General features: G+C 39.1%; 1 protein-coding gene across 1 annotated transcript in view; it reads left to right on the top strand.

The window, feature by feature from the left end:
• LOC136856792 (noggin-2-like) overlaps positions 1 to 20,376 on the top strand; it is a 114,750-nt gene extending 94,374 nt beyond the window's left edge. The window contains exon 6 of the mRNA XM_067134906.2: positions 20,250 to 20,376. Within this exon, the coding sequence (XP_066991007.1) occupies positions 20,250 to 20,376 (127 nt within the window). The remainder of the gene's footprint in view (positions 1 to 20,249) is intronic.
• Positions 20,377 to 21,585: the final 1,209 nt, after the last annotated feature.

The following is a 21,585-nucleotide window of genomic DNA, read 5'->3' as shown; positions in this document are numbered from 1 at the left end:
CCGAGTCATTTGGGTGGACACAGATAACCCGTGCGCTTGAATGTTTGAACTTTATGATCGTCCTGCAGTCTGGTGTGTCCTTGTGCAAAATCACCGCTGAACAGTCACAGTAGCCTCTGTTTTCACAAATTCTATCACACAAAACACCTTCTCGTTGATGCCATTTTGAACTTTTCTACACTTCTGCTGCCTAGTGGCCAACGGTGTCACTACAACATGCGCATGCTTAATTTGACACAAACTTGGAGAATTTCTGTTTCCATACGTACATGATTCGAACTCGCACGTCTCATATTGCAACATCAAGATGTTATCCAAATGTGACCCTGATTTAAGAATAACCCTGTATTTGTGCTCAGATATTCTGACACGCGTGATTTTTAAAGATTTTTTTAAAAAGAGTTTGTGTTTTCTCTCTGTCCTTCCAAATTGCGATATATACAATTCCTTCATGATGTTGCCATTTGTTTCCCCATTTTGTAATCACCACATTATATGTGACTTTCCTTCAATATTTTCCTTTTATTTTCCAACATCTTCACAGCGATGCTTGTCTTGACTATTTAACAGACAGACTTATTTGAAATCTACAGTAATAGGCACTACATTGTTGTCAGCAATCCCCAAATACTTAAGAAACAAAAATCGACATTGGATGTTATAGAAGATATATTTATCCAAAAATGTGATCAAAATATGTTGTTTTATACGATATGTCATAATAAGCGATTTTTTAAATACAGTGTTTATGTAGGATTTAGAAGGAACTCTTAGATTTCACCGTTATATCCAGTATGTCATTAAAAGTGACGTCGCAATAAACTGTTTTGACTGTACATTCTTTTGTCTCTACTGTAAACGTTTGAAAATTATCTGAGCTAATATGTTGTACCGGTAACAGTGAATTTTAAAAGAGATCTCTGCCTCTGCATTTCCTTGGTGCTCACACCTGAATCATCTTCGTCCGTTGGGTGAAGCACCACTCAAATATTCCCTGTCGCTGAGCAGTCAATACATCCCGTTGCAGAAGATGCAAAACCCTTCCTCACGTATTCGTGTTCTGTCCCAAGGGAAAGCTAATGAGAATCAACTGCCACAAAGCTGTGCGTAGTTTATAATTTTCATTATCCATGTTGGTTTCCCAGTTCCGTGTGAAAAAAGGACTTGATTACAATTCCCATCTAATCAGCACTGTAAGTAGGCATAAATTCTTAATGTACCTTATTAGAAGTAGTACCCATTTCGGTCAATATCAGACCATCCTCAGCTACATATAAAGAAAATTAAAAACTAAAAAACACATTACATATAAACAATGATGTGATAAATAATAGCAAGATTACATAGTTTCGTAAGGTGAGTCTTCCTAAAATATAGGTTAAAAAAAAAACATCCACACTGTATAATCATCAAATCTTCTTTAAGATTTGGCCTATGAATTATGAGAAAAACATTTTCTTAAAGGGAAGTTAAAAAAGTTCTAATTGTTATTCGATAAATTGCACTATGCTTAAAACTAGTTGTTGAAAAAAGGACTGCACATTTATGTTTTGAAGTAAAAACAACCGGGCGAGTTGGCCATGCAGTTAGGGGCATGCAGCTGTGAGCTTGCATCTGGGAGTTTTACGTCTTCCTGCAGGTTCTTTTCCCTCCACCTGTCCTTCCAAACTTATTCTGGCTGTTCTTGTAGGCTCTATCCTCATCACATGCCCGTACCACCGTAGTCTGGATGTGCCGATTTGGTCTAATAGGGACGTATTTATTCTGGCTTCTTTCCTCGTCTCCTCATTTCTTAACTTGTCCATCTTGGTCTTCTGGATGGTGGATCTAAGAAATTTCATCTCTGATGCTTACAGTCTTGACGAATCTCTTTTTGTGAGAGTGCACGCTTCAATACCATAGGTCAATATTGGTATGAAATAGCCATTAAATATCACTTTGGCTAGTTTTGGAATCATGTCATACCATAAAAGTGACTCTGTTTGTAATTTCCTTTCTGACCAAATTATCACTGGAGATTATACTTCCAAGGTAAGGAAAACTACCCACACACTCTAGCTGGTGGTCTCCTAGTTTTACACTTGCTGGACGCCCTTCTCTGTTGACTGCCATCACCACTGTCTTGGTCTCACTGACGTTGAGGTTATATTCCTGGAACGGGGATTTCCATACGTTGAGTCTGATCTGTACTTCCTCTTCTGTTTCACCCCAAATCATTATATCATCAGCAAAGTCCACTGCATTCAGTTCACCTAACTTTTCCTTGACGTTCTTCATTATATAGTCCATAACAGTGATGAACAGTAGTGGGGACAGTGCACTTCCTTGCTTAGCTCCACTCTTGGTCTCAAACGATGATGATCGACCTTCCCCAATTTGTACACAGCTAGTACAGTCTTTGTACAACATCTGAACTTTCCTTATGAGTCCTTCAGGCCCATTTCTTTTCCTCAGGCACTCCCAGATCTTATCTCTTATAACACTATCATAGGCCTTTTCTATATCCAGGAACACAATGACCAGGTTCTTGCCTTTCTCCCAGTACTTTTCCATCAGCATGCGGGTGCTAAAAATGAAATCCATTGTTGATCTGTTACTTCTGAATCCATATTACTCCTCCTCTAACTGTGGTTCAGTGATGGTTCTCAATCTCCTTTCTATGATCATCTCTAGAATTTTTAACCCATGACACAGCAGTGTTATTCCTCTATAGTTGGTGGGTTTCTGTCTGCTGCCTTTCTTAAACAGGGGAATTATGGCAACCCTGAAGATGGTTTTTCGTGGTTTCCCATTTTCACACCAGGCAGTTACTGATGTTGTACCTTACGTACGGTTACGGCCGCTTCCTTCCCACTCCTAGGCTTTTCCTCTCCCATCGTCGCCATAAGACCTATCTGTGTAGGTGCTACATAAAACAAATTGTAAAGAAAAAAGTAAAAACAAACACCGTGTTTACAAGATTTCACCGTTGACTGGTAACCGGCAAAAGTAATGCAATACAATCTCTCGTAATTTTGTGTTATAAAACTACCATTGGCAGTGGTAATATTTTGTTGTTACAAAGAGAAGAAAGCCTGTGGGACCTTAAAAAGGTCCTATGCATTATTTGAAGGTCAAATGGACCGATATGTTGGAAAATCAGACTGTGCTTCAATCTATTAGGTTCCAGGATGTACTGACACATAAGCCACCGGCGAAAAGGAGTTCCGTTTCTTCGAACCAGTACATCCTGGAACCTAATGGATTGAAACACAGTTTCATTTCCCAATTTATATCGGACCATTTGACCTTTAAACAATGCATAGTCACTTTTTAAGGGTATCTCCCTTCCATAAAGCCCCACCAGCTTTCCTCCTTTCATAACATCAAAGTCACTGTCAGTGGTCATTTTATAATACAAAATTACGAGAGATTGTATTGCACTACTTTTGCCAGTTACCTGTCAACAGCGAAATTTTGTTACTACAGTGTCTGTTTTTACTTCATGACATAAATGTGCAGTACTTTTTTTCAACACCTAGTTTTAAGGACAGTGCAATTTGTGAAATTACAATTACAACTTTTTAAACTTCCCTTTAAAAAAATGCTTATCTCATAATTCACAGGACAAATCTTAAAGAAGATTTTATGATTATACCATGTGGATTTTTTTATTGAACCTACGGCCTCATCTTAGAAGACTATGTAATTTTGATATTGTTCATCACATCATTGTTTATATGTAATGTTTTTTTTTTTTTTTACTTTGTAAGTTTCTTTATATGGTCAGGTTCTTTCTGTGGCTAGATGTATTTTTAAAAAAGAGAGTCCTGTTATGGTGAGAGAATAGCCTGAAATGAAAAAAAGAAAGGAAAATACCTTAGTTGTAAGGCTCTAGACCAAAATAGGGGACTTCTCTCAAGTCCCCTCTTCTACTCTGTCCACATAGGGCTGTTTTGTCTCCACGAGTATGTAAATAATGCCCTGATCCTATGACAATACAACTTTGCAATTTAAAATCTATAATTACAAACATGAGCAACAGTTGCATTTTTTTATTCCAATGAAGTTATAAGTTTTTGATACATATTTAAAGTTATTTTACATAGTGTTTTAAGCATAGCCTAAGGACTAATTAACCATTTTAATTTTAGTATTAAGACAACACGGCTGAAGATGCCTAGTATATATAGTTGAAACATGTCCCGTTATTCCATTATGTAACATTGGTTTTGATTTCGCATAAATCACTAATTGTTTTGAAAAGGTGGACTTCTACGAGATAATTCTTTCATGAGCTTATTTGTAGTTCAATAGGGATCCCAAGATGAACTTTATAACTTGTAGTGCTCTCGTGCCAGTCTTGAGGCAAAAGTGCCACATAAAACGCATTTGAATTCACCTGCAAAGTGATCTGTTAGGCTAACTTGAGCAGCTGGTAAAATGACAACGGCGCGACATATCAAAATTATTTCTTTCAAATTATTTATCAGCACAACTAACCCTCTAACACTGACATACACTGTTCACGTTATTTCTGACCACCCTGTGTATCCCTAGAAATCTTATCAATCCCAGCTGCTTTTCTAGCCTGCAATGATTACCAAACAGCTGTCCTGCTTTCTGTCAATAGCTACTATAGTCACGTGTTTGTCAGAGCCTTCAGATGACAAATAGGATAGTTCTTTGCACACTTGAATATAGTTAAAATTAAAACATAATCAATAAATAGATAATTACAGTCGAAACCGTTTATTGTGACATCGCTTTTAACTTATATGGTAGGAATCAGTTAAGGGATGTTCCACCATTCAACACTTTATATAGTAATGCGTATCATTTATACATTTAATACAAATACACATTATACAAAGTGAGTCATTACTTAAAATCCTTAAAGAATTTGGGTTACACCACTACTACTACTACTATTGGTCAGCGCTACAGTCCTTGTAGGTCCTTGGACTCCTTTATCACCTGCCTCCATTCATCTCGGTCCTCAGCTTTTCTTCTCCAACGTTTAACTCCTAACTTTCTAAGGTCATCCTCAACATCATCAATCCATCTTTTCCTGGGTCTTCCTCTCCTCCTCCTTCCATCAAGTTTCCCTATAAACACCTTTTTAACGGTGCAGGTTTCTGCCATTCTCTGAACATGACCGGCCCACCTAATTCTTCCCTGCTTAATTTTAGTAACAATATCTGGCTGGCCAAACAGTCGTTGCAACTCTACCTTTGTCCTCATTCTCCACCCATCCTCCTCTCTTACTGCACTGAATATCTTTCTATCTTCCTTTCCCACCGTAACAGCCACTGTTCTTCTCTGGAAGTCATCACCCAGCATTCTGATCCATACATAACTATTGATCTTAGTACTGTTGTGTATATTTTAATTTTTGTATTCCTGCTGACATTCCTGGATTTAAACATATTTTGCAAGGCGTAAAAGCATCGGTTTCCACTTGTTATCCTCTCCTGTATTTCCACGGAGGTTTTATTGTCCTCTGTTATTATAGAGCCTAGATATTTGAAAGATGTGACTCTTTGATATTCCTTCCCATTTAATCTTACTGGGGTCCTTCCTCTTACTCCCTCTGTATCTCCCATCTTCATATATTTTGTTTTGTTTAGATTCACTTCTAGTCCTAGGTCCCGTGCTTTCTCTTCTAATACTGAGTAGCTCTCTTCAAGAGCTCTTTCATTTCTTGCAATTATTGCTACATCATCAGCATATGCAATCACTTGTACTAATCTGTTCAAAATGGTTCCCCCTGGGTTGATGGGCAATTGACGGATTACTTTTTCCAATGCTAGGTTAAAAAGTAGTGTGGAAAGTACATCTCCCTGTCTTAGTCCTCTCTCCACTAAAAACTCCTCTGACAGATCTTGCTCCACTCTCACCTTGCATACTGTTGTTTTCAAAGTTATTTCTGTTAATCTAATCAATTTCCTTGGGATTCCAAATTCTTTCATAATCTTGTAAATTTTACCCCTATCTAGACTGTCATATGCCTGTTTAAAATCCACATACAGCTGACGTAGCTGTTTGTCATATTCATAAAATTTCTCTAGTACTTGTCGTAATATAAATATCTGATCCAGAGTAGAGCGATGTTTTCTAAAACCTGCTTGGTAATCCCCTAATATTCTTTCCATCCATAATTCCAATCTTAAGGCTAGTACCTTACCAAAAACCTTGTACGTTCCATCCAGCAAGGTGATCCCTCGATAATTTCCACATACTGCCTTATCTCCCTTTTTATGTATTGGGTAAATTATACCCAATGTCCAATCCTTGGGTATTTCCTCCTTTGTCCAAACCTCCTTAATCAATTCATAAACAGCCTTTTCTATTCCCTCTCCCCCATATCTCAACAGCTCTGACTCCATTCCATCTTCACCTGGGGCTCTATTATTCTTTAATGCATTAATTGCAGCTTTGACCTCTTCTAAGTCTGGCTGTTTTACTGATTCCTCTTCCAATTCTCTTTCTTCCCCATCAACATTTATATTTTCCTCCTCTCTACCATCTTCATTATTTCCATTGAGTAACTCGTAAAAATACTCCTGCCATCTTCCAAGCACTTTGCTTTTATCACCCAGAAGGTTTCCATCTTTATCCTTGAAGAAAACAGCTCTTGTTTGAAATCCTAAGGTCTTTTGTTCTTTCATAGAACTTTCGTACCTCGTTTCTATCCTTCATTTCATCCAGTTCTTCGATTCTCTTTCTTTCCAAAGCTCTTTTGTTATATCTACATATCTTATCTGCTCTTCTTCGTTTCTCTCTATACTCTTCTACTGTTTGTCTTGTTCTCCTTTGAAGCATTCTTTGGGTTACACCAGAAACTCATTAATCTCGTTGGTGTTTCCCTCAAGAACACTAGAGTAAAAGTTAAATTCCGAGGAGAGTTGTCTGAATCATTTGAAATCCGGACTGGATTTCGACAGGAGTATGGTCTCTCACAAATACTGTTTAACTGTGCATTGGAGAAAGTCATGCGAGAATGCTCTAAAAAATGTCAGCCAAACATCAAGATTGGCAAAAATATCAAACTCAATTGTCTAGCATTTGCAGATAACCTTGTGATACTTGCAAATCGTGTGGAAGAGGATAAACTCCAAATTGAAGAATTAGAACAAATAGCAGCAAAAATTGGATTAAAAATCTCCTTTGAAAAGACAGAAATGATGCCATCCTTCAAAGTGGAAACATCACCTATCACACTGACTAATAACAAACAAATTAAGGTTGTTAATAAATTTTAATATCTTGGAGAGATTATAACTTGGAACTTAAAAGAGCAAATATCAGTTGAAAATTACACCAAATTAAAACAAGCATAACACACTACTTGGCCAACCTACAAGAAGAAATCTCTCTTGATAAATGCAAAATTTAAACACTACAACTCCGTTATTAAGCCTGAAGCAACCTATGCTAATGAAACCTTATTCAATTTGAATACAAAATCAACTACAGATAAATTACAGAAAATAGATAGATGAATCATTAGAACAATTCTAAACAAAAAACACCAAGTAGATGGACAATGGCGATTACTACCTAATGAAGTTGTATACCAGGAGACTGAGTCTATAATAGATACAATGCGGAAAAGAAGAGTTGCTTTTTTCTGTCACATATTACGACTACCAGAGACTAGGATACTCAAACATTTATTCAACTACTTTTGGAAAAGTAAAACTAAAAATCACTGGTTCAAAGAAGTCCAAGAAGATTTAAATGAATTAGGCTTGACAATTCAACAAATTGAAAACAGAGAAGAGAAGAGGATCCTGAGAAATAACGACGTGAGACTTAAACTGAAGACCTATACACGCAAACAGTACAACATAACTGACGAAGAACGGGCAGCCAGATCAGAGAGAATGAAACATTTCTGAGAACAAAAGAAGAAACATCAACCAAATTTGTAACCAATATTCATAAGACTTGACTGTATATAGATTGATTTCAGTGCTCCAATGTGGACATAAAATAAATTAAAAAAATAAATACAAATACTAATTCCTATCATATGTCAAATGTCAACATGGAAATGAAAGTTATAAATTATGATCACTTTTAAGGATGTAATTTAATGGCAAAATCTAACGGTCGTGTATAAATCCAATATAAACACTGTATTTAAAAAAATTGAGGTATATCTCTTGTAAACACGGCCTACAAAATTCTGTCTTTTATTCTTTTACAGCATTTAAAACTGTTTACTGAAAATGTCATTGGGGACTATCAGAATGGTTTTCGTAGTAACAGATGTAATACAGACAACATATTTGCAATTAAGACTATTAATGATAATAATGGCGTATGGTCTCCGAAGAGGCCTGGTGCAGGTCTTTTTCTAGGAGACGGCCTATTAGGCGACCTGCATGTCTGTGAAGATGAGGGCCGTACCTAGGATGATTTCTAATATTGAAGACGCCACACACACCCAGCCCCCGAGCCATTGGAATTAAACAATTAAGGTTAAAATCCCCGACCAGGCCGGAAATCGAACCCGGGACCCTCTGAACCGAAGGCCAGTATGCTGACCATTCAGCCAACGAGTCGGACACTATTAATGATAAGGTGTGGAAACACAAGAAGTCAGTCATTATCTCTTTATAGATTTCTTCAAGGCATATGATTCAATCCATAGAGAAGGGCTGTGGAACATCATGATGGAGTTTTGCTTTCCCATAAAATTAATTAACATGTGCAACCAGTATATGGATGGTAATGTTAGCTGTATTTTGCTCAAGGGCAGGAAAACAAGTTCCTTCCTTCCAGAATAAAACTGGTCTGAGACAAGGGGATGCACTATTTCCTCTTTTACTCAACATTACACTGGAGAAGATTATCAGGAAATTATCTCTTGTACCTGCTGGCATAATATTGGGGAGACAACATGAAGTCCTTGCATATGTGGATGATATTGTTCTTATTGGACGCAATGAATTAGAAATTAGGCAGTCATTTGTGGTACTAGAGGAAATGGCAGCAAAAATCGGCTTACGGGTAAATGATGAAAAGACACATTACATGGTTGTTCAGAGACTGAATCATGAGAAGGTCGACAGATTGCCTTTGAAGATTGGGAAATGTATATTTAAAAGAGTAGAGAAGTTTAAATTCCTTGGTGTATTAATCGATGAGCAAAACCGAAGGCAACAGGAACACCAAGGTAGAATTAAGAATGCAAATAACACATTTTACTCTAAGAGTTCTATATTAGGCTCCAAGTTTTTAACAAGGCATGCAAAAATGATTATCTACAATACAATCATTCGACCAGTACTCCAGTATGGTTCCGAGACATGGAGTAGAACCAAGAAAGAGCAGCAGCAGTTGCAAGTCTTGAGAATAAATTTATAGAAAAATATTTGGCCCATGGTTAGATCCTGTCTCTCAAAGCTGGCAGAAAAGATCTAATTATGAGATTTACACCCTCTCTCAACAACACGCTATAATGGGTGAGATAGCATCCAACAGACTGCATTGGGCTGGACATGTACTGAGGATGCAGGATAACAGAGCACCAGAAGATCTATACAAGGGATCTCTTAATGGGAAAAGACCTTTAGGAAGACCCCGAAGCACCTGGAAGAAGGAGATCAACAAGGTATGCTGGATGCTCCATATTAATAACTGGGAAGAGCAGGCTCAAGATCGAAAAGGATGGAAGAGGATTGCGAGATCAGCATGGGAACTTCGCGTCCCTCAGAAGCCTGCGGAGTGAGTGAGTATTTAAAAAATAGCTTATTACAGCATATCATATAAAACGACGTATTTTGATCACGTTTTCGTACAAATGTCTCAGCTATAACGTCTAATGTTGATTTTTGCTTTTTTACGTATTTGTGGATTGCTCACAACAATGTAATGCCTGTTATTGTATATTTCAAATCAGTCTGTCCGTTAAACAGACAAGGTAAGCATCACTGTGAAGATGTCGCAAAAGGAAAGGAAAGTGTTGAATATTGAAGAAAAGACACATAATATGACGATTAGAACACGGAGCAAGGAAATGTCAGCGTCGGTAAGGAACTGGGTGTATCATACTGAATGATTTCTACAATTTGGAAGGACAGAGAGAAACTACAGTCTATTTTTGAAGAAAATTCTTTGAATATCAAGTGGGCTGGATCATCTGAGCACTAGGATATTGAAGAATCTTTACTTAGGTGGGTTGAGCAGAAAAGAACAAGTACAGTAATATGCCGATTATTGGACCTGCTTTTCAAGCAAAAGCCAATGAAATTCCTCTCAGTTCCAAGTCACTAATACTGTACTGTTCGTGCAGCCAGAATTTGGTGTTCTGACTGCTAGTCAGCTGATCTTTGCAGGCATGGATTTCAGTTTCGTACAGTTTGACAACAGTCTACAGAATTTGGGGATTGTTTTTGGATTTTCAAATGAGGCATGTGAATCAGCACCCGCCACATGTGCTTCACAAAGCACAGACTTTATAAATAAATTTGTTTTGTGTTTCTCTTGAAAATAACATTTCCTGATGGTGGTATTCTTAAATCGGTCTAGGAAGCCAAGAATAACGGCCGAGAGGATTCGTCGTGCTGACCACACGACACCTCGTAATCTGCAGGCCTTCAGGCTGAGCAGCGGTCGCTTGGTAGGCCAAGGCCCTTCAAGGGCTATAGTGCCATGGGGTTTGGTTTGGTTTTGGTATTCTTAAATAAATTCTTAATTAAATGTAGCAGTCAGTCGCGCATTCTGTTTAATGAACATACATGAACAGTTAATTTGCATCTAGTGCTTGTTGTTGTTTGAGTCATCAGTCCATAGCCTGGTTTGATGCAGCCCTTCATGACAGCCTATTCTGTGGTAACCTTTAAATTTCTAACTAACTACTGCACCCTACATCTGCTTGTCATATTCATAACTTGGTCTACCCCTACTGTTCTTACCGCCTACACTTCCTTCAAAAACCAACTGAACAAGTCCTTAGTCCTATCATTCTATCTCTTCTTCTCGTCAAATTTACCCAAATCAATCTCCTCTCACCAATTCGATTCAGTATATATTCATTCGTGATTCGATCCATCCATCTCACTGTTAGCATTCTTCTGTAACACCACATCTCAAAAGCTTCTATTCTCTTCCTTTCTGAGCTAGTTATTGTCCATGTTTCACATCCATACAATGCCACACTCCAGACAAAGGTCTTCAGAAACATTTTTCTAATTCCTATATCATTGTTTGATGTGAGCAAATTTCTTTTCTTGAGAAAGCCCTTCCTTGCTTGTGCTAGTCTGCATTTCATGTCCTCCTTACTTCTGCCATAGTTTTTACTACCCAAGTAGTAACATTCATCTACTTCCTTTAAGACTTCATTTCCTAATCTAAATTACCTGCATCACCTGCCTTCGTTCGACTGCGCTCCATTACTTTTGTTTTGGACTTATTTATTTTCGTCTTGTACTCCTTACCCAAGACTCTGTCCATACCATTCAGCAACTTCTCGAGATCTTCTGCAGTCTGAGATAAAATAACAATATCATCAGCAAATCTCAGGGTTTTGATTTCCTCTCCTTGGATTGTGTTCCCCTTTCCGAATTCCTCTTTGATTTCCTTTACTGCCTGTTCTATGTAAACATTGAAAAGGAGGGGGGACAAACTGCATCCTTGCCTCACTCCTTTCCGGATTGCTGCTTCTTTTTCAAAGCCCTCAATTGTTATCACTGCAGATTGATTTTTATACAGATTGTGAATACTTCTTCATTCTCAGTGTCTGATCTCAATCACCTTCAGAATCTCAAACACTTTGGTCCAATCAACATTATCAAATGCCTTTTCTAGATCTACGAATGCCATGTTATGTGGCTTGTCCTTCTTAGTGTGATCCTCTAAGATCAGATGTAAAGTCAGGATTGCTTCCTACGTATCTTCTGAAGCCAAACTGATCTTCTCCCAACTCAGTTTCAACTTGTCTTTCCATTCTGCTGTAAATAATATGTGTTAAAATTTTGCAGGCATGACATACTAAAGTAATGGTGCGGTAGTTTTCACACTTGTTCACACCGGCTTTCTGGGGAATAGGTATAATAACGTTCTGCTGAAAATCGGATGGTACTTCTCATGTCTCATACATCTTACACACTAAATGGAATAACCTTGCCATGCTGGTTTCTCCTAAGGCAGTCAGTAATTCAGAGGGAATGTCATCAATTCCAGGTGCCTTGTTCCTATTTAGGTCTCTCACAGTTCTGTTGAACTCTGATCTCAAAATTGGGTCTCCCATTTCATTAGCATCAACAGCCTCTTTCTTGTTCTAGAACAAAATCATCTACGCCTTTACCTTGATACAGCTATTGTATATGTTTCTGCCATCTTTCTGCTTTGTCTTCTTTCCCTAGAAGCACTGGCGTAGCCAAGGGGGGGGGGGCCCAGTGGGGCCGGGCCCCCCCCAAAATATTTCCTGAAACTAGAGCGAGGATCAGCCATTATTTTACGTACGGTATGAACAACTTAAAAACATACGCCGAAATGTTAAGTTAACGTAGCGACAAGAATCTACTAGCAGGGCTCAATAGGGCCATACATAATTCTCCATATTTGTACTGCTTGAATGAAAGGAAGACACTTAGGATTGTGATGCGTGGTGATATTTCCCTGCAGAGGCCTCAGTATTGAGAATGTAACCGTGTGTTGACAAATGTCAAGACATGAAGAAAGGGGCAATTAGCAAGGGATTACTCAGTAAGGGGCCGGAACGTGACCACCGAGATAACGGGGGGCCACGTCCAGAAACAGTTGCAAGCTTATAACATTGTGTCAGCTTTTGCATATCGGTTCCAGGAAACAACAATGTCCTAGGGATCCTCGGGTTGTACCATGGTTGAGAGATGTGCTGTGTTTAAGTTGCAGCGCTGGGAAGACTGTGACAGGATTGTGAGTTGAACGTTAGTTCCTCATTTTGTGCCATATAAGTAACTTTTTTTGAAGAGGGACCGTTCTATCACTGAGAAGCCAACACCATGTGCATCCTCGGTAAGTTATGAAAAAGATTTTTTACTTTGAAAATAGCAAGACAATCGCGGAGTCGTGCCTAAGTTCGATAGGTAGGCCTATATATTTTGTCAAAAGCGCGGGGACTGATTGGAACCTCAAATGGCACCATCAAAAGTGCGGGTAACTATTTTGTAATTGGCGGGCATGATAACTCAGTTCCAATGGTTCTATCTTCTCATCAGGACGGCCCAGGCTTGAATCGCAGTCGATACATGGAACATTTTTAAAATGGGAAGTCACGTTCTATTGATACGGATTCTACTTAAAACACAGATCCCGTCCCTTACGTTTCCTTACACTTTTGAGCCAGAACCGCATCATTTATGGTGATGTATTTTGAGTATCCAACCATTCTTCGGACTTACCTTGTACCTTAAATGGTGAGTGGATGCAGTGGCGTACCCAGAAAATAATTTCAGTGGGTGGGGTGTTAAGTCCAGGCCAGTAGTGTGGGTACAACTTTTCTTTGGAAGGGAGTGTGAAAATTTTTTTCATTTTTTTGTTTAGAATTTGCTTTACGTCGCACCGTAGGTCTTATGGCGACGATGGGAAAGGAAAGGGCTGAGAGTGGGAAGAAGAGGCCGTGGCCTTAATTAAGTTACAGCCCCAGCATTTTCCTGGTGTGAAAATGGGAAACCACAGAAAACCATCTTTAGGGCTGCCGATAGTGGTGTTTGAACCCACTATCTTCCGGATGCAAGCTCACAGCTGTGCGCCCCTAACCGCACAGCCAACTCGCCCGGTGGATATAAAAAGAAAGCTGGTCATACCGAGTGCGGTGACGGATCTTTAGTAGATATTGTTGGTTTTGATTGTTACCATGTACAATCATATCTTCTGTACTCTTAACATACACCGGCTGCATTATTGAAACTGTTCGTAAAATTGATATCGTTCTTCGTTTTTGAGGAAGTAGAATCTTTATTTAATTTGTCTTATTAAAAAAGGAACCACTTTGGTACTACACTCCGTGAAGGTGACTACCTTCCAGGCCATAGATATTTCGATTATGGGAGACGCAAGGAAAATTCTACTGCACTCAAAAACAAGGTTGTATCCTCCCGATCCCATGCCTTTCTTAACTCTGTCAGTGCCGGGAATCGAATGCAGAATGCCTGAAGTCAAATTCGAAAATAAGGAGATCTAAAAGTAACCAGCCGGCCCCACGGTGTAGGGGTAGCGTGCCTGCCTCTTACCGGAGGCCCTGGGTTCGATTCCCGGCCAGGTCAAGGACTTTTACCTGGATCTGAGGGCTGGTTTGAGGTACACTCAGCCCACGTGTTTATAATTGAGGAGCTAGCTGACGGTGAGATGGCGGCCCCGGTCTAGAAAGCCAAGAATAACGGTGGAGAGGATTCGTCGTGCTGACCACACGACACCTCGTAATCTGCAGGCCTCCGGGCTGAACAGCCATTGCTTGGTAGGCGATGGCGCTTCGGGCCTGTTACATCATGGAGTTTGGTTTGGAAAAGTGAACAGAGAAGGAAGCGACACCCCTGCAAAGTTCCTTAGCTTCCAGCTAGTTCTTCTGTCCGGCCTCGTGCATTTAGGACAGTAAGAAAACGTACGCCTTAATAAATGCTCCTCATAAAACCTTTGTAAAAATACTAACTGCATCTATTTATAACAATAATCACAAAAGCCTTCTTTTCATGTGGCTCAGTTGGTTGTGTCTCTGTCCTTCTGAGTCCTAGTTCGCAGGTTCAAATCCCGGCTTGGATCGGTAACCCTTAAAATGGTGTTGAAATGGCAACAGCTCAGTGTCGTTGGTTTCTGACACGTTAATAAAAATTATACATACGAATATTAGCGTCACAAAACTCTAACTTTATACTACTATATTCTGTATCCCAGGCTTGTGAGGAAAGTAATTAACAATTTACTTTACGTCGCACCGACACAGATAGGTCTTATGGCGACGGTGGGATAGGAAAGGCTTAGGAGTGGGAAGGAAGTGGCCATGACGTTAATTAAGGTACAGCTCCAGCATTTGCCTGGTGTGAAAATTGGAAACACGGGGAAAACATTTTCAGGGCTGCCGACAGTGGGGTTCGAATCCACTATCTCCCGGATGCAAGCTCAAAGCTGCGTGGCCCTAACCGCGTTGGAAACTAATAGGACAAGGTAAACCCTTCATAGCATATGTTGTAACGCGTGTTTTTCTTTACCAACTAACATAATATCTATACCCATACGCTTTACATTATTTATTTATTTATTTATTTATTTATTTATTTATTTATTTATTTATTTATTTATTTATTTATTTATTTATTTATTTACTTATTTATTTATTAGTGCCTTCAGTACAGTGGCGAAGTTAGGGCTACAGGCCCTCTCGTACACTTTAACCACATACTAATCAGAATCTTAAATAAAATACTGAGATATTTAAAATAGTTAAAACTACATAATTAATAGAATTGAAAATACATTTAAATAAATTACTTACTAAATTAATATTAGAACTGATTAATATTAAAAACTCTTAAAAATGGCTAATCCTCAGGAACGCACACATTCATACTTCAACCATTCAGTCAGCTGTCCTCAGCAGGTAGTCTCGGCAGGTGACCTTAAATCGTGATTTAAAAAGCTAGTTTCTCTGACCTGAACTGGCAGGGAATTACATAATCTGGCGACAGTCACCACAAATTGTCTATTAATTTTATTTGTGCGGTGCAGTGAAGTAGAAAGAATGAATCTAGAACGCATATTTAAGTTGTGAAATGATGACAAAAAGATGAATTTAGAAGAAATATACATTGGCTGACTTTCAGCTACCACTCTGATCACCATCGTTAAAGTGTGTAGCTGCCGACGTTTATCAGACATCAGCCATGAGACAGCCTGATAGTATGGGGTGATATGAACATCGTACCCGATATTGTAAATAAATCGCAGGCAGGAATTCAGTGCTCGTTGAAGTTTAAGTGTTTCTTCTCTCGTCATGTCAACTAAAACAACGTCACAATAATCAAGAATAGGGAGAATGAGTGTCTGTATTCGTTTGGCCTGTAGCTCAAATGGAAATACATCCCTCTGCCGGAACTTCCTCATATACTAAACGTTCAAAGTCTTTAGAAAGCGCAGGGCGTACGGACATAGGACGATAGTCGGAGGGTGATTGTGGGTCTAAACTCTTAGGTACCGATATAATATTGGCTGTTTTCCAGACAGTAGGGAAAGTTCCGTTTAGTAAACAATAGTTCAGTATGTGCGTCAGTATAGGCGAGATAGCACCCATAATGTTATGTATAAAAGTAATAGGAATATCATCTACATCTGTAGTCTTTGATTTAATCGAGTACAAAGCCTTTTAACCTGATTTTCTGTGACACTGTGAAATGTGAATGCTGGATTGGCTGGAGGGGAGGGCGGTGAGTCGTTGCAGTTAATTGGGGTAGGATGAATATTTATTCTACTAAAGTAATCGTTCAGTTTGTCAAGTGGAATGTCAGGAGTTGTCTGTCTCTGTTGATGTTTTCCTATTCCCAGAGCTCTAAGCTGGTCCCGTGTGCGATTAGAATTTAAGTTGTTAGCTAAATTCCGAAAATATATACATTTTTTAAAATTTCTGATTAACTGCTTTGTGCGATTTCTTAAGATGCGGTAAGATTCGAAGTCTGTGTCACCTAGGGTTTGTTTATAATGTCGAAATAACGAGTCACGGTGGGCCATCATTCTCTTGCCTTCATCATCTAGCCATGGACAAGAAGGACGAGAAACCTGTATTCGACGCGTGTGTGTGTATATCTTTGCCGCATTATTTGTATAAAATGTCACTTCTTTATTGCTTATCACATGGCCATTATTATAGTAACATTGCCGTATTTATTCTAAACCAGAATATTGTATCCTTACTCAAATTGTTTATTCTTGCATTCATTTCACTTGTACTCGGAATGTATGAAATGCTGCAGTTATGTTGGGATGGGAGTAACAGAGGTAGCTGGGGGACGGGTTGGGGGGGACGGGGGGTTGTCGCCCAAGAAGTCCAGACACCCCAGGAGTTTTAACGAATGTACTTTTATTGAGCATTTTATATATAATGTACATTAATATTAGCTTACTGAGTCCAACTCATTGGCCGAATGATCAGTGTTGAGGCCTTCGGTTAAGACGGTCCCGGGTTCGATTCCCGGTTGGGTCGGGGATTTTAATCGCGTCTGATTAATTCTTCTGGCTGGGGACTAGGTGTTTGTCCCAACATATTCATATTCAGACAACATACTACACCACCAACCACCAAAGAAACACACAACACTGATTACATTCCTCTATATAGGGTTGGCGTCGGGAAGGACATCCGGCTGTAAAACAGGGCCAAATCCACATGTGCGACACAGTTAGCACCCACGACCCCACAGATGTGGGAAAAGCGTGGTGGGGGGGGGAGAGTAGAAGAAGAAGAAGAAGAAGAAAATTACTATTAGCTTCCAGAATCCACACGAATCCACCACTCTTACTTGGATCCAAGGACACTCGGTTCCTTTTTCGGTATTGTACACCAGCTAAACTATGGAAGTTTGGACACCTATCAAAATAAAATTCTGGATGTATGGGCCCCCCTAAACTGAAATCTTGGCTACGCTACTGCCTAGAAGTGGTTTTCCATCTGAGCTCTTACTATTCATACACCTAGATTTCCTTCCTCCAGAGGTCTCCTTGATTTTCCTGTATGCAGCATCTACCTTTCCCAGGACCATACAACCTTCAACATCCTTGCACTTCTCCTTCAGTCAGTCTTCCTTAGCTATCATGCACTCCCTGTCCACTTCATTCTTAAATCACCTGTATTATTTTCTGCCCTCTTCATTTCTTGCATTCTTGTATTTTTGTCATTCATCAATCAGGTCTAGTATCTCCTGAATTATCCACTGATTCTTCGTTGGTCTTTCCTTCCTAACCTTCCTTCAGAAGCCCTACTGACCTCGTATTTCATGACTATCCACTCTTCCTCTACTGTGTTTCCTTCAGCCTTTTCATTTAGTCCTTGTGCAACATGTTCCTTGAAACAATACTTCACACTTGCTTTTTTTTTCAACACGTCTAGATCCCATCTCCTTGCATTCCTTCCTTTCTTCAATTTCTTCAACTTGAGGTTGCATTTCATGACCAACAGGTTGTGGTCATAGTCCACATCTGCTCCTGGGAATGTCTTGCAATCCAACACCTGGTTTCTGAATCTCTGCCTAATCATAATGATGTCTATTTCATACCTTCCAGTGTCTTCAGGTCTCATCCACACAAACAGCCATTGTTTGTGGTGTTTGAACCAAGTATTAGCAAGGATTAAATTATGTTCAGTGCAGAATTCCACCAGCCGACTTCCTCTTTCATTCCTTTCTCCCAATCTGAATTCTCCTATTGTATTACTTTATCTTCTTTGGCCTACCACTGCATTCCAGTCTTCCATCAGAATTAGATTCTCGTCACCATTTACATACTGTATTAAATCTTCTACCTCTTAATACAGTCATTCGATTTCTTCATCATCCACGGAACTATTGTAGTGGGCATTGGTTTTGTGTCTGTCTTGACAACAATATTCCTTTCACTATGCCGTTCATAGTAGCTTATCTTCTGCCCTATTTTCTTATTCATTATTAAACCATCTGCTGCATTTCCCCTGAATGATTTTGTGTTGATAATTCTGTACTCTCCTGACCAAAAATCCTGTTCTTCCTGTAAACATACTTCACTTATACAAACTACATTTAACTTTAGTCTATCCATCTCCCTTTTCAGATTCTCTAACCTACCACAATGATTCAAACTTCTAACATTCCACGCTCCGACTCACAGAATGTCAGTATCCATCTTCCTGATGATCGACCTTCACGTGTAGTCCTCACCCGGAGATCCGAATGGGAGACTAATTTACCTCCAGAACATTTTACCTGGGAGGAAGCCATCGTTAGTATATCATTCATACAGAGAGAGCTACATGTCCTCGGGAGTTATTTATGGCTGTAGTTTCCCCCATTGCTTTCAGCCATGTAGCAGTATAAACACAGTTAAGTCATGTTGAGTATTATTACAAGGCCACATTATTCAATCATCTAGACTGCCACCCTTGCACCTACCAAAAGGCTGCTACTCCCCTTTCGATGAACCATTCGTTAGTCTGGTCTCTCAATAGATACTCATCCAATATGGTTGCACCTGCGGCTCAGCTATCTGCTTCATTGGGACGTGCAAGTCTCCTCACTGTGGCAAGGTCACATGGTTCGCAGGGGAGGTACAAAATCAATATCATGAAAAACACATGTTAACTGTCAATGTAATTAAGTCTAGATATTGTAGATAAACTAGATAAATTTTAATGATCTGTTAGTCAGTGCTTAGTGACAGGGTGGTAACTAATCATGAATATAACAGATTGCTGATGATATAAAAACTTGTATATTTTCAGATGTCTAGTTTTATGAGTGACTCCAGTGAATCTTCAAACTGATGAAGACAATCTAGATTTATTTGATGATATTAGGCCTAATCTGAATGGAGCAAGGCCGAAGAATGAAAATAATTGTATTATAAATTAATATTCATTCATCCTTGCATCGTATTATTGTCACCGATTGAGCTATTAATACCATCGTGTAAAAATTCTTAGAAATTACATTATGTAGAATTCAAAATTAGTTGATTTATTCGTAACTTGCATGTTGCATGTAATTGTTCCTGCTTTTCGGTACAAATGAGCGATGCATTTATGAGAAAATATTAAGTTCTGTAGAATCAATCAATCAATCAATCAATCAATCAATCAATCAATCAATCAATCAATCAATCAATCAATCAATCAATCAATCAATCAATGAAATCCAGTAGAAATTAATTTGGACTGATGTTGACATCTAACAGCAATATTTATCACTACATGGCCGTTGGCGCAGGAGAGAATCGGAAACCATTCCCAACTGCTTCTAATCTGTGCATGCGCTCTTGTACAAATCACAAACTATCTCAGATTTGCTGCACAAACAGAGCCAGTACTTATTTCTGTTGCCGGTACTTTTTAAAGTTTTAGCTTAATTCTGTTAAGTAACCATGTAAGTGTGCAGCCCAAAACTTACAGACATGACATTTTTAGCAAATAAAAAACAAAACAAACGGTTTGTGCAACTATCGCCTATAACAACTGTTGATTGGTGATCCCTTCTGTGTCGTTATAACCGATGTTGGCTGTAGAGACAAAAATTAATTTTAATTATTCTTTTCTATTTTTGCAGATTACGTAAGAATGCCCTAGTCACCATGTCTTGGCTGTCTGCCGACAGGAAGTATCGCAAGAAGTATCGGTGTCGATGGCTCAAGGTCCCTTACCCTGTACCCGAGGACTGCTCCTGTTCTTGCTGAAGGAGCCATTTGCTGTGTTAGTGGAGTCGTCAGTCAACACTCGTTTATGTACAATAATTGAGACACGAGTTTTACCTGATAGACGGACCCTCCTTATGTACATTTTCTACATCACTGAGGATATACTTAGAGTTAATTGCTATCCTTAAGTTTTATATTGTAATTTATGTTCATTTGAACAAAAGTACCTATTAAATAAGTAAGTAAATGAGTATTCTTCATGTTACCATTGATGCTTTCACGGCCCATACTTATACCTGGTGTATGCATAAGTCTTTTCCAGTTTCACTAAGAGATGACACCGGTGAACAGTATGCAGCATACATCAGTTTGTTCGTCTGACATTAACCTACCAACACACATAAGTTGAGTCCGCCAAACACTAGCATCTGTGTTATATCGTTCAGTGATCATGTCAATGTTTGTGCCTGAAAAAGAACATTTGCGGCACATGTTGCTTTCCTTATTTAATCAAAAGAAGGCTGTGGAAGGTCATCATTTGCTGGTAGAAACATATGGTGACCACGCTCCATTGATTAGAACATGTGAGACATGTTTTCGACGAATCACTTCAGCAAGAAGACAATGCTTTGTGTCTGTTGGGACCAGAGTGGTATTGTGTTTCGTGAGCTCTTGAATCCCGACAAAACCATTAATGCACAGTGCTATCGCCAACAAATGATTAATTTAAATCACACATGGATTGAAAGGCGACCAGAATGGACCAGAAGACATGGCGAAGTGATTCTGTTACACGACAATGCGCTGTCTCACATGGCAAAACCAGTGAAAGACACCTTGAAATCGCTTGGATGGGACATCCTTCTGCACTCACCACACTCCCCCGACCTGGTGCCACCTGACTATCACCTCTTCGCATCAGTGGGGCACGCGCTCGCAGAGCAGCCCTTCAGCAATTTTGACCAAGTTGTAAAATGGCTCGATGAATTGTTTGCTGCAAAAGACAATCAGTTCTTCTGGCATGGTATACATAACTTACCCGAAAGATGGGCAAAGTGCGTAGAAGCCGATGGCCAATATTTTGAATAAACAAAAAATGAATTTCCCTTGAAAATTACGTGTTGTCTTTACCAAAAACCAGCAAAAACTTATGCATACACCTGGTAAACATGATATAGGATTTTTCGGCTTACGCCGTGTCAAGAAAACAAGGTGAAATTGTTTGCATTTCGCAGAGAACTTTGCTCC

Source organism: Anabrus simplex, chromosome 1 (assembly GCF_040414725.1).
Source record: "Anabrus simplex isolate iqAnaSimp1 chromosome 1, ASM4041472v1, whole genome shotgun sequence".
Taxonomy (NCBI): Eukaryota; Metazoa; Arthropoda; class Insecta; order Orthoptera; family Tettigoniidae; genus Anabrus; species Anabrus simplex.
The sequence above is the reverse complement of the archived record's forward strand: the minus strand, read 5'-3'. Positions and strand labels throughout refer to the sequence as shown.